Raw genomic sequence first — 14,337 nt, 5'->3', positions numbered from 1 at the left:
GGCTTTAAATTATTTTCTCTGCTGAGCTGTTTGGGACAAGCAGTTGCGCACACACATACACATATATATAATTACCCAGAAAAGTCTGAATGGCAGCTCTAGTTTAATCTCAAGAAAGATACTAGCCACTGAAGACCGCATTACTTACAGGCCATTCTTTTGCAGCTTCTATGAGTATTGTGCCTAAGCCACACATAGGATCTACAACAAATGTCCCGTTCTAGAAAACAGAAGTAAATTAGTAAATATTTTATAGGAAAATAAATAGGGTTAAGCAATTTGTTCAACAAAAAACACAGATGAGGATTATTTCTGTAGAAAGACTCACTTCAAACCTTTTAACTGGACATATACCTTCCACATAGATTTATATACTGAAAAATCTGCACTGACTAGATTCACTGATTTGGCCTTCTAAGGCACATACTGCATGAACAAGTCATACCAGAATAAAAAACAAACCTAATCAAGGGTTTCAGATATTTTAGGGGAATTTCAGCAATGCACACCTCCCCCAGTCCCAAAAGTATTTCTCTATCTCTCCCCTCCCACACCCCCAGCCCAGCAGCATACCTCTTCCCCTCCTCCCTCAAGCCCCAGGAGAAAAGGTTTCTTACTTATAACAGGTGTTTTCAGAGGGCAGCAGGATGTCAGTCCTCACAAGTGGGTGACATCTGATGGCGCCTGACCCAGAACTTTTATGTCAAAGTTCTAGAACTTTGACTGTGCCTTACTGTGCATGTGCAGGCTGGCATGGTAGAATGTGTCCATGTGGCGGAAGTGGGCAATCCATGAAGTTAGCATGTAGCTCATTTAAAAGAAACCGAAGAAAATTCTTTTTCACTCACCACATAGTTAAGCTCTGGAATTCATTGCCAGAGGATGTGGTTACAGCAGTTAGTGTAACTGGGTTTAAAAAAGGTTTGGATAAGTTCCGAGAGAATATTGCTATTACAGTAATTAAAAAGCATAGTAGCTTGTTATTTATCTAATGTATGGGTACTTGCCAGGTACTTGTGACTTGGACATGGGATACTGGGCTTGTTGGACCCTTGGTCTGACCCAGTATGGCATTTCTTATGTTCTTATATTTTATGTGTTCCTGGCCCTTCCACAATGAACACCGAACAGAAAATTTGTTAAATACTTTCGCTTTTTCCTTGTCAGATTATATATTCCTCCCCTAAGTTTCAAAATTCCACTTTTGCACTTATTCCACTAAAAAATCTGAAAACTCTGTTTTACTGTATTTGCTATTTTTTTTCCAATTGGAATCTTTGCATTCCTGACTAGTTTCCCCAACTTCCCTTTTCCAGATGTCATCTGTTTTCCTCTTTCTGCAATCTCTTATAATTTATAAATGTCAATCTTTTTTCCCTTTCCTTTTCAGCTACATTTTTAAAAACCATAGCTGTCTTCTTTCCCTCTTTCCTTTATTTACCTTCCTAACAAAAAAGCTTACTGCCCTTATATCATCTTTTAGTTTTGCCCACTCCTCTTCTACTTCCCCCAAGATTTTCCCATCCAGCTAATGACTTCTTGAGAAAATCCCCTATTTCAACAAAGTTAGTTTTCCTGAAATCTAGGACCTTGAATAACCTTTATCTCCTGTGCTCTAATACTGAACCTCACCTTCTATTGATGATTGGATCCCATATGATCATCTACTACTGCATCACAAACACTATCCCCATTGGTAAGCATCAAATCCAGTATCACTTCCTCCCTTGTAGGTTCAGTTATCAGATGATGGGACAGTTTTGCCTGCAGAAACTCCAGAATTTCCTTGCTTCTAGAAAACATCACAGCTGGTATGACCCAATCAATACAAGACAGATTAAAATCCCCTAATAGCATCTCCAATTTTGTGAATATCCTCCATTAAATCTGTTTCTTCTTTCTGTGATGTAGATCTGTATATTACACCTCTTTCCAGATTAACCCACAGTGCCTTCTCCTTACCTCATAAGTCCTACAATTCTGTTGATTTAATATTTTAAAAAGATTTATATCTACAAGGTTTGAAACACGTTAGAAGTGTACACTAATAAAAGATCACAGTTAGACCAAAGTCATCCAAAATAAAAACATAAAAGACGTAATAGCTCAGGGCTTCTGGTGACCAAGTTTTACAGAAATGGACTAATACTTTTTTTTTTTTAAATCTTGCATTATCCAATGTTAGCCTGACTTCTTCGGTAAGTGAATTCCACAGCAGTGGACTGGCAACCAAGAATACGCGATCTTGAGTCTCGACTAAGTGAGCTTGTTTTACAGAAGGAATTTCTAGGAGGCCTTTATTTACTGACCTCAGACAACGAGATGGCTGGTAAATATGCAATAAAGCACTTAACCATAGGTTTTTGGAGTTATAAATGAGCATATGTCTTAAGTAAACTGTCATAATTTACATGCCAATGGCATGGTAACCAGTGTAGAGATTGGAGGATGGGAGTGATTGAGTATACAAATTGACACCGGTCAAAATATGTGCTACTGAATTTTGGATAATTTGTAATGACCTTAGTAATCAGTTAGGTAAACCGATAAATAGAATGTTACAGTAATCAATAGTGGGAAACAGTGCCTGCAGTGTGGTATGAAATGCATCATGCTCTAATAATGATTTTAATCTGTGTAGTAGTTTGAAGGCGGCAGATTTCACAACAGTTTTGAAGTGATCGCACAAGATTCAAGAATAACACCTAGGTTGTGTATTACGTTTTTGATTTGCAAAGAATGTCAGTCAAATACAAATGCTGAAGGGCAGTCCACAGGGATCTGTTTTGAGAGAAGGAACAATTCAGTTTTATTAATGTTAAGTGACAATTTGTTATGAGAAAGCTAACATTTAATAGCTGTGAGGCAGATGGTTAAGAAATCAAAGGTATATTTCCAGGATGATCTTAATGGAAAGAAAAATTGTATGTCTGCATACAATTAATAATTAATGCCCAAGGTTGCCAAAAGTCTGCACAAAGTAAGGTGGTATAGGTTAAAGAGAGTTGCTGAGAAGGCAGATCCCTGTGGAGCATCTGTAGAAACTGATTACCAGTTGGAAGTGAAATTTAAAAATGTATCTGCTGAGTTTATTTGATAGATATGATTTAAACTATGTTAGTACAGTTTCTCCTATCCCTATTTCCATTAGACGGGTCATCAGAATCTCATGATTAACAGTATCAAATGCAACCATTTCTCCTCCTTTTCTGGTCCTTCCTGAATATATTGTAGCCTGGTATAACTATATTCCTATCATGGTTTTCCGTGTACCACATCTCCATGACAGTGACTACATCCAAGTCAACTACTTCCACGACTGCCTAAAGATCCTGGATTTTATTTCCCATACTATTAGCATCAGTGTAGATAGCTTTCCACATTTTTCTCTTTTTTCCCATTTCTATACGTATGTAATGTTTTCCTTACCTTAGGGCTTTGTTCACCCATCCCTGATGATCCTAGTTTAAAGCCATCTTCAGGAAGTTTGCCAGTCTAGGTTGGAAGATGCTGAGCCCCCTTCTTCGATGGGTGGATCCTATCTGTTCAGCAGTCCCTGAATCATGATCCCGAAACGCTCTTGCCGGCACCATCTACAGAGCCATTTATTCATCTCCAGAATGTGAGCTTCTCTGTCTGGGCCTTTATCTTCGATTGGGAGGATGGAGGAGAATACCATCTATACATCTATCTGCTTTACTCTCTTTCTCAGAGCCATGACATCACTTCTGATACTATTTGTGTGGTCCTTGTAGTATCTTTTGTGCCAGCATGAATGAGCAGCATTGGAGATTAGTCAATAGGCTTGAAGATTTTTGGCAGTCCCTCTGTAGTGTCTTGGATTTCGGCATCCAGCAGGCAGCACATCTCTGAGGGCAACATCTGGTTGGCAGAAGTTAGTTACCAACCACCATTACCCTTTGCCTGCTTGGTGCAGCAGTTGTAGAACCTGCAGCTTTGGGGTTGGAAAGTTTTGGTTTCTCCTCCTCCAGTTCCAAAGTAGAATACCGGTTCTTTAGCACCAGAAAAATTGGAGTCAGAGTGTAGGGTAAAGTGGCTATAGCAATCTAGGTCTAGTTCTCTTGTAGTCCATTTTCACCTTCCCCTCTACTTGAGTTTTCCATCAACATAGTCCTCATTCTCCCAGATGCTTCTCAATCTTGTCACTTCCTCTCTCAGTTCTGTCACCTGATTCCTGAGCGAGTCTATCTGCAGACATCCTTCACACTGAACTGGTTCATCAGTGTGTATCAGGACATCTGTCTGGACAGCAACAGAATTGGTAAACATGTTGACAGATTTGGTGATGCAATCAATGTTTTCCGGCCATCCTTCAACTGTTGGGAATTTCTGGTTCCTGTTGAAAGAAATGAGAATGACCTACCAAATTTCTTGCCTTTTTCTCAATTGCTGTTCAGGTAAAATTAGCTAGCCTGTGGAATCTAACTTCCACTTCTACACTCAAAATTGCTAGCTGTAGTCCTGTTTACTTACTTACTTGTTGCTTTTTAAATCTATGAGGTATGTAGATTTGTGTTGCTCCCTTTGTAGATACTTGTTGCTTAGGGTATAAAAGTAAACCAGAGCAACTAGAAATTATCTCAAAGATCAAAACGTCCTGCTCCCAACATCATGCTTTGATGGAGACTAATGCTGATGCTTCTTCACCTTCACTTGATGCTCAGCATTTGAACTTCTCAATGTCAAGGCCTGGGATATTCAATGTCAAAGGGGTCCCCCTTTCTAATGTTCAAAGGGGTTCAATGCCTTCCTGATTTCAATGCATCATAAGCATCTGGTTCAGCTCCTGGGTCCTTCGGTGTCAATGTCTTTAATGACAATGCCGATGGGCTAGACTAATGGTGCCTGCAGTACTTCTCCATGAGCTCCAAAAGAGACCGGTGCCTTCTAGAGATCCTGGTTGCACATCGATAACTCTCCGGGGATGTTATGCGATGCCCCCAGACACAGGACATATCTATCATGGGGATCAGTGATAGACATGACAGTCATACAGAGGACATCTCTTGAAGCCACTGGTAAACTTATTTATAGCTAGATGAAAAACTAAGGAGGAAAAATCTAACTGGATGACCGTAGTTGACGATGTTCCTTGATGCACCAACCTGGGTGTGAAAATGGAACAAAAATGTACAAAAACAACTGAAAAACCTACCTAAGGACATAAGGGGAAAAAAAATACTATGGTGCCCCACAATAAGAACATACCATGCTGGGTGTTTTATTCAAGTTCTCAGCAAGAGAAAAACAAGTTGCTAAGATTGTTTCCTATCTACTCAATCTGCCCTAGGGAGAAAGGAGGCCAGAAAGCAAGAGTCAGAAGTATGTGTGTGGTGATTTTTGTCTGTACATAAATAATCCCTTTTCAAAGTCCCCTTATGTTTGTCTGGCACATGAGTTTTAGATGGATGACATGTAAATAAAAATCATGAAATAAAAAGAAAAACCTTCTAGGAGCTGTAGCACTTTGAGTATTGTGGCTGAATAAAAAAATGCCTCTTAAGTTTGTGTTAGACTTGTCTGTACGGAGAGGCTCATTGTAGCAAATCAATAGCCATAAGACTAATGTTTTATAGCAAGACTAAGCCATTTTGTCTGCAGGTTTTCCAGTGAGAGGTATCTAAAAGCAAAGTGAAATATTTTGCTTAATTAAAATATCTGGGCCAAGTATAATCTTTGTCTATATTTGTATTATTCTGTGCCTTTGAGTGGGGATTGCTTTTAATTTAAATTAATTAAGAAACCTCCCAATATGGTTTACGTAAACACCGTAGTACTGAAACCCTCCTCATCTCTCTGGCCGACTACATATTAAAAGCACTAGACAATGGTCAATCCTACATCCTTGCACTACTTGATATTTCTTCTGCACTTGACACTGTCAATCACAATATATTAATCAATCGCCTCCATGAAATTGGTATTTTAGGCTGCGCCCTCCCCTGGTTTCAGTCTTTTCTCAGCAATCGACAATACAGAGTAAAAATTGGGAACAACAAATCTAAATCATTTAATTTGGCGCAAGGCGACCCCCCAAGGCTCCTCTCTTACTTCCACCTTATTCAACATATACCTTCGTCCCCTATGCCGTCTCTTGTCTGACTTTGGTCTTCTGCATTTCATATATGCTGACGACATTCAGATTCTCATACCTATCACTGACACACTGCCTAATGCCATCAAGACCTGGGAATCAGCCCTCCCCGCTATCAACACTCTGCTCACCGACAACTTCCTCGCCCTTAATACTGCAAAAACCAAGCTACTAGCCATTTCTCCCAACATTATCACCATCAGTCCACCTCCAATCAACTCCCCTACACCTCCCAACACCCTCGCCTCTCATGTTTGCAGCCTCGGCGTCATCTTAGGCGATCATTTTAATCTAAAAAAATTCATCAACACAACCCTAAAAGATGGCTTCTTCAAGCTACATACTTTAAAAAAACTCAAACTCCTATTACACCTTAATGATTTTGCACTATATTACAAGCCATCATTTTGTCTAAAATTGATTACTGCAATGCCATTCTCCTAGGTCTCCCAAAAAGCACGATCCAACCCTTACAGATACTCCAAAATGCTGCTGCCTGAAACCCCTCGAATGAACATAAAAATGACCACATAACCCCCGTACTTAAACACTTGCACTGATTACCTGTAACATCCCGGATATAATATAAAACACTCACTATAATTCATAAATCTCTCCACAACAATGACATGCAATGGTTCAAGGAACACCTCTACTTCCACGACACTGGCAGACCCACCAGAAAACAACATGCAGCTACCTTACACACACCCTCACACAAATTAATGAAACTGAAGTCCACCTCTAACCGTGCCCTCTCCACTGCTGGCCCTTCCCTATGGAACAACATGCCCCACACTCTGCGACAGGAACCATGTTATAAGAAATGTAAACAGAACCTCAAAACATGGCTCTTCAAGCAAGCCTTCACCTGAGCTATCCTCCCTCCCCCCTTTTTTAGTTACCCTCACCTCCCTTCGCCTGTCCTTACTTTCCATTTTCCCGCCAATTACAAGTCACTCTCAGCTACGGTATGTATGTATTTATTTTGATATATAATGATAATCTTCACCACTGAGTAAATATACCACACATAGCTATTATTCCTTTGATTACTAAGTTATATGTATGTCTATATTTTGTCATATATCGATGACTTATTCTAAACAAAGTTCTACATAGTAATTATTCCTCTCACACCTATTAGTTACATTGACTACCAAGTTATATTCATCGCCTTTTTCTGAATTTGTTTTTCGCTAAGTTCTATGTAAAGCCTGTTGCTGAATTGCTGTTCGCTGTAAACCGATTAGATCTTCCAAATGATTATCGGTATATAAAAACACTAAATAAATAAATAAATAAATAAATAAATAAATAAGAAAAAAGGGCAAAAGGGTGTATTGTGGTTTAAAAAAAAAAAAAAAAAAAGAGAGAGAGAGAGAGGGAAAAAAAAAAAGCCCTACATTTGTATTTGCCTTGTCTGTAGGGACGGCTCATTATAACAATTCAATAGCCACAAGACTAGTATCTTCTTGCAAGTCTTTGAGCACAGTGGAATAGAAAAGCTCCCAATAAGTGCATGTCAAGGAAAAGGTGTGTTTGCTGATAATCTCAGCTGTTAAAAGCCTTCCATTCCTTATCCACCCATCCCTGGGCTTGCTCTTCTAATATAGTTTTGTTAGGGTACATAATTACTATAATTGATAACAAGGTACTTTGCAAATCTTAATCATATTTAAGGTGTTCCATATCAGAACAAATTAACAAAATAACTATTATTCAATTTAAGAACTGTGGTGCCTTTGTCTTACAGCAAACTATCTGAAGACTTACAGCTTGCTCCATTTGTATGCAGCTCTCTTCAATTCAAATTAGAATTAGCTACAATGAAAAAGGTTAAACCAGATCTAGCAGCTAGCAAAGATGCCTCCCCGACTTTAAAGCATTTAGAGAACCTGTCCCAACTCGCACAGAAAATTCAGAAACCCATGAATAACTGCTTTACAGTGGATTCTGATAGAATAAGACCTGTGACCTAGAGATACCCACTTTCCACAATCGTGCAGTCCGGATATCCACTCCCACTTCCACAGAGCATCCAGAAACCCAGGAACAAATGGATTACAGTGAACTCTGTGTAGGACAAGATCTGTGATCAGAGACACCCACTCTTTCAAATGACAGCACCTTTAAGGACAGGAGGAGAAGGGGTGATATGGATACAGACTTTCAGATACTTGAAACGTTTTAATGATCCATGGTCAACAACAAACCTTTTTCGTTGGAAAAAAAATCAGTAGAACTAGGGGTCATGATTTGAAACTTCAGGGAGGAAGACTCAGAACCAATGTCAGGAAGTATTTCTTCTCGGAGAGGGTGGTGGATGCCTGGAATGCCCTTCCAGAGGAAGTGGTGAAGATTAAAACTGTGAAGGATTTCAAAGGGGCATGGGATAAACACTGTGGATCCATAAAGGCTAGAAGATGGGAATGAAGAGAAGAGCCATGGGGGTGGCTTGCTGGAATGGAGGCTACTACCTGGTGATTACTACCCTTACTCAATAAGCCTTCACACGTTAATGCAACTCCAACATTGCTCTCTGCTTCAACAGCAAGGGGAAATGTGGAAAAGAGGATTTGCATTCAGACAACAACCAACAACCAACAAGGACTGAACTACAATCTGGGTAAACAAATAAGCATGGGGATAGCTTGCTTATTGCGGCGGTTACTACCCTAAACCAATTAAGCCTGATACTTCACTTTGAATGCATATACAGCTTTGCTCTCTGCTTCAACGGCAGGGAGAAATGTGGAAAAGAGGATTTACATTCAGTCAACATCCAACAAGGCATGGATCTGTGCAGTCTGGGTAAACAAGCATCGGGGTAACTTGCTTGATGCGGCAGTTACTACCCATAACCATTAAGCCTTATGCTCACCGTTGATGCAACTCCAACATTACTCTCTGCATCAATGGCAGGGGGTGGCAGGAAATTTGAATCAAAGAGTTATCAACAAGGGCCCTGCACTTGGTGGTTGGTGAAACAGATAAGTATTGAAAAATAAGTGTGGGAGCTTGCTGGGTAGACTGGATGGGCCAATTGGTCTTTTTCTGCCGTCATTTCTATGTTTCTATATATTACAAAACACCTTTTCTGTATTGGAAAATGAACATGTTCCAGCAATGGAAATTGCAGTGGAATCTGAAAGAAAAGAAGATACCCAATGTGTAGAAAAACCCATAACACTATCAAAAGTTGTAAGAGAAAGATCCCTGTGTTGGGAGACTGTCATTAGAGGCCCTAATTTAGCACTTCATTTTGAGGGGAACAAAATAGTTAAATGCCTTCCAGGATCCTCAGTTGATAGAAATGCAAACCAGATAGTCAATGCACTTAAAGAAGAAAGTAAGGATTCTAAAATTATCATCCAAATAGGGACCAACTATCTTGCTAAGAAACAGCATTCAAACAGTAGAGAGATTTACAGAACCTGAGGAAGTAGCTTGGGCACATTGTGAAGACTATTGTCTTTTCAGAAGTATTGCCTGTTCACTAAGCCTCATAACTTCAATACATGGCTCAAAACATGGTGTAAGGAGTTAGGTTTTAGCTATATTGGAGGCTGGGACCATGTATAATAAAGGCTTTTTAATAAAGATGGCATACATCTGTCCGTAGCAGGAAAAAGGATTTTTAGGTGAGAAATTCAATCATATATCAAAAGGTATTTAAACTAGAGGATGGGGTGAAAGAAGGAAGTTGGAATATCACCCCCATCAAATAAACAAAGTGGGTGGAAAAATTAACAAAGATCAGTTCAATAGGGCAGAAAAGGCATCCAAGAAGAGCAACAAGTTAAGTGAGAAAAGCTGGAAAGCTATGAGCACAAATGCTCCCAGATACTCCAGAGACTGAGTGGGCTGGAAATCAACCTTTGGCAAAATTGAGCACCTAACCTCAGCATTCTAAGAACTGAACCACCCGGCAAGACATACATGTCGTCTCCTGAGATGACAGCGCTCTGAACAACCAATCTGCTAGGCATATGTGGACTATATACCTTTGCACCTGAAAGATGCTGCCACCACAACTATCCTCTTGGAAACGACCTTAGGAATGGTCTCTAGACCAAACAGCAACCCTCAGAGAACTGAAATGTTCCTGCAAACCACAACAGTGCTGATATCTTTGATCATATTCTCAGATGGGGGATGTGAAGATAGGCCTCTGATAAGTCCAAGGTGGACAAAATTCCTCCTTCTGAACCTCAGTGAGGACTGAACGCAAAGTCTCCATATCAAAATGCCTAACTCGCAGACTGCAGTTCATCCCTTTGAGATCTAATATAGTACAAAAAGACCTATCCTTCTTGGGCACCATGAAATAAATGAAGCACCAGCCCTGCCTCTATTCAGACACAGGCATTGGCACCACTGCCCTCAGGAGATGCAACTTTTAGCCACAGTTCACGAACTGTCTATTGCTTGGCCAGAGCAAAACAAGGGAACACCACACAAATGTCTTGAATGGACTGCTGCAGGTCCAGGACATACTCGGACTGAACGATCTCCAATCAGACGTTATGTAGAACTCTGTAGAACTTCTGCGGGCGCCCCCTATAGTAGTCAGGAGTGAGTGGACTTGCTGATCCTCCTGACAAGGCCTGGTGGGTCCCACATGGGAACCAGAATCACCTCTCTGCTTTTAATGGCCCGAAAGAACTGACTTCAGCCTCTCAGAGTCTGGAAATTAGATGAGATAGACCCAAAAAAATGTGTCCCCTGGACGATAGCTCAAAGTTGCTCCTGACCTCTAACGGCCCTGAAAAAGGACCACCCCTTGTCCTCCTCCTGGAGTCTTTGGGGTTTAGGATCCCATAAGTTCTTTACCATCTGATTGAGATCCTCACTAAAAAGCAGGCTGCTCCTAAAGGGCACTTCGCCCAAATGGGTTTTGGACCAAGGGTCCGCCGGCCAAGTGCGAAGCAACATGAATCTCCAAATGTTACCGAAAAGGCCACCGACCATGCAGAAACTGAGATTTGAATAGCCATCAAAGGAGAGACAAACAGGCTCTTCAAAGGCGGCTCCTTCTTCAACACACCTCCTTCCACTGGAATAGTAGTATGCCTGTCACTCCTGCAACATGTGTGTCCACCGGCAGAATCGTAAAGAACTTCAGAAAGGTCTCTGGCGAGAGAGGGTAAGGATCTGTAGGAGCTCCACTTCCACAATGCTGACTTGGACTTCAACTCCACCAACATCAGCTCCCCACCTACAAGTAGGGAGGAAAGGCGATAGCAGAGTTCCACTTTTCCTTAGATTGTAACCCACCATCAGGAACTCTTGTGTTTTCAGCTCACCCAAGCAGAGGCAAGAAAGCATCACAGAATCCTCCTCCAGCCTTGGCAGGACCTCCCTCTTCTCTAGGGATGCCAAGCTATTATCACCAAGATCCTCTGTGTCTCCAGGCATCTTCTAGGGAGGACCAGGGGAGGCCTCATTCGCCCCCTGCACCCTCTTAACCCACACCTGGGGAGTAAGAATCAGCAGCAAGTACTCAGTCACTTTCCTGCACCTCCATGTGAGGCATCTCCGGGCCACAAAAAAGGCACAAAGGATGTGATACAAACTCTGAGGAGAAGTCCCACAGGCACGAGGTACTAACACCACCGAAGTTTCAGGCGCATGAGCACAGACACCAGAGTAGGAGGTGCCTTAGGCCCCCCACAAGCCTCTGACAAGTCAATCTCCCTTGGGCTGACCTGCATGGTAAAATCATCTAAAATGGCTGTCAGTTCTAAGGCACACGCGGCTGTTGACAGCATTAAAAAGGAGCTTTGTGGAAGAGAGGAGGAAAAAGAGCTGGTCATTAGGCCATCCCCAGGAGATGCGGCCATATGAAGGCACACCAAACCTAGGGATCCCTTCTCAGCCACAGCCCGAACACCGCAGTACTCGCAATGACATATTCCTCTTATGGCCCGATCCATCCCCCTGTCGCAGTGAACACATGTTCAGTGAACCAACTCCCTCATCCACCTGGGCCCAGTGCTCCCTTTCCCTGACTCACTGCTACTAGAAAATGAGCTGCCTCCTCAGGCTGTGCAGAGACCTTGTATGTCTTGTCCCTCTTTCTGGGTTTTATTTTTTTTTTGTTTTATTAAAAAAAAAAAAAAAGACAGCAAAGAGCAGGAGCGGGCAGATGAGAAGTGGGAAGGGGGGAATGGGAGGAGTCAAAAATAGCAGAGCTAAACTGCAAACTTCCTCTCAGGAGGAACAATTTGTTTTTGTTTGGCTGCTCCCCCTTGCCAAGATCTACCAAGCACTGGGAGTAGCTAGTTGGGCTCGTACTGCTAGCTGTAACCAGTGGCCTGGCCCAGGGTCTGATCCACGAGCCAACGTTGAGCTGTTGCACCATCCAGATCTACTATCCTGCTGGAGGCAGAAAATACTGGATTCCTGCTGCTAGCACCACCTCCTAAGTAGTGGCTGTGATGTCAGAGAGGAAAGAAGTGTTGTCTGCCTCCATCTGTTGGTAGGAGGAAATAACCCATTTGTTATGGCCTGGTTGGTATAGAAGGACGAGATGGAAGATTTGTCGTCTTGCAGATGACAGACACTAAAATCTGCAACAGAGTGGACACACCTGAAGGAGTGGAAAGAATAAGAAATGACCTAGAAAAACTGAAGTAGTTGTTGAAGGTTTCGCAGTTGGGATTCAATGCCACAAAGTGCAGAGTCATGCATTTGGAGTACAGCAATCCAAAGGAGTTGTACATGTTGAGGGGGTGAATGATGTATGTGCACAAACTGGGAGAGAGACCTTAGGGTAATAGAATCTGAAAATCTGGAGATGGTGAAACAATGTGACAAGGCGGAGGCTATGGCCAGAGGGATGCTGGGCTACAGTGAAAGAGGCATAACCAGCAGGAAAAAGGTGGTGATAATGCCATTGTACAGATCCTTGTGGAGGCCTCACCTGGGAGTATTGCGTTCAGTTCTGGAGACCTTATCCTAAAAAGGATAAGGACAAAATGGAAGCAGTCCAGAGAAAGGCAACCACAATGGTGTGGGGTCTGTATGGAAAGCTATATGAGATGAGACTGAAGGACCTTAATATGTATATTCTGGAAGAGAGAAGAGACATGGGAGTTATGATGCAGACCTGAAAGGAACTGATGTTGCATGAAAATCAGATATTTTCTGATGGAAAGAAACTGCAAAACTAGGGCTCATGATATGAAACTCTAAGGGGGAAGACTCAAAAACAACATCAGGAAATATTCTTTCATGGAATGGGTTGTGGATGCATGGAATGCCCTTCTGGAAGTGGTGGTGAAGACAAGAACAATAATGGAATTAAAAAGGGCATGGGACAAACAGAGGATTCGCTGCTGGCTAGAGAATGGAAGTGAATAAATGGGATATCTTTACTATTTCACCTAAAGTTAACATTTCTGCATGGAGTAGCATTTGCTACTACCTTTAACAGAAGGCTTATGGGTAGCCTGTATGGAGTGGAATTTACTACTACCTTAAAAAAAATTTAAAAATTACAACAAAACACAAAACAAACTTGCTGGGCAGATTAGACGGACCATTTCGGTCTATCTACCATCATTCATTATGTTACTAAGACAGGGCTTGTACTGTGACCACAAAAACACTTTCTTTCTCTCTCAATGCCTGTGTATGTGCTGTGGGTAAGGGATGCTGAAAGGGACGGGTAGATAGAAATTATGAAGTAAAAGAAAATTCTCTCCAAGTAAAGCTAAATATTTTGTATGCCTCTTTTCATTCACAAAGCAACACAACACTCTGTGATGTAGTTGTGGGGTGGAATTCATCTAAAGCTTTGCTTCTAGTATATTAACTAGCATTAGCAGAAGTGCCCATTCTACGCATGGCATATGTGTGTAGTGTGGTGTGATCTGTTTCTCTCTCTGTTTACGGTAATGTAATGTGTCTCTCTTTGGGGCTATCTGGGTGAAGGATGTGTCTGTGTGTGCTGTGGTTTGTCTGTGTGTGTGTGTGATGAGATCTGTTTTCCTGTGATTCTGTGTCTGAATGTGGTATGTCAGGGAGTGTGGTGTGTATGTGGTTTGTATATATTTGTCTGGTTATGGGGTGTGTGTTTCTCTGATTGTGGTGTGGTTTAGCGTAGTATGGTATGTGTGTGTGTGTGTGTGGGGGGGGGGGGGTGGGTCGGGGGGTCTTTTCCATCTGCTACTTGGCATGCATAACCCACTGGTCTGGCTTGGTCTGACTAGATG

General features: G+C 41.7%; 1 protein-coding gene across 1 annotated transcript in view; it reads right to left on the bottom strand.

Moving 5' to 3' along the window:
* The window catches only part of THUMPD2 (THUMP domain containing 2), a 174,380-nt gene that overhangs the window by 42,769 nt on the left and 117,274 nt on the right, over window positions 1-14,337 (bottom strand). The window contains exon 8 of the mRNA XM_029594346.1: window positions 149-220. Within this exon, the coding sequence (XP_029450206.1) occupies window positions 149-220 (72 nt within the window). The remainder of the gene's footprint in view (window positions 1-148; window positions 221-14,337) is intronic.

The sequence above is a fragment of the Rhinatrema bivittatum genome, chromosome 3, assembly GCF_901001135.1.
Source record: "Rhinatrema bivittatum chromosome 3, aRhiBiv1.1, whole genome shotgun sequence".
Classification (NCBI taxonomy): Eukaryota; Metazoa; Chordata; class Amphibia; order Gymnophiona; family Rhinatrematidae; genus Rhinatrema; species Rhinatrema bivittatum.
This window is presented reverse-complemented; position numbering and strand designations above follow the sequence as displayed.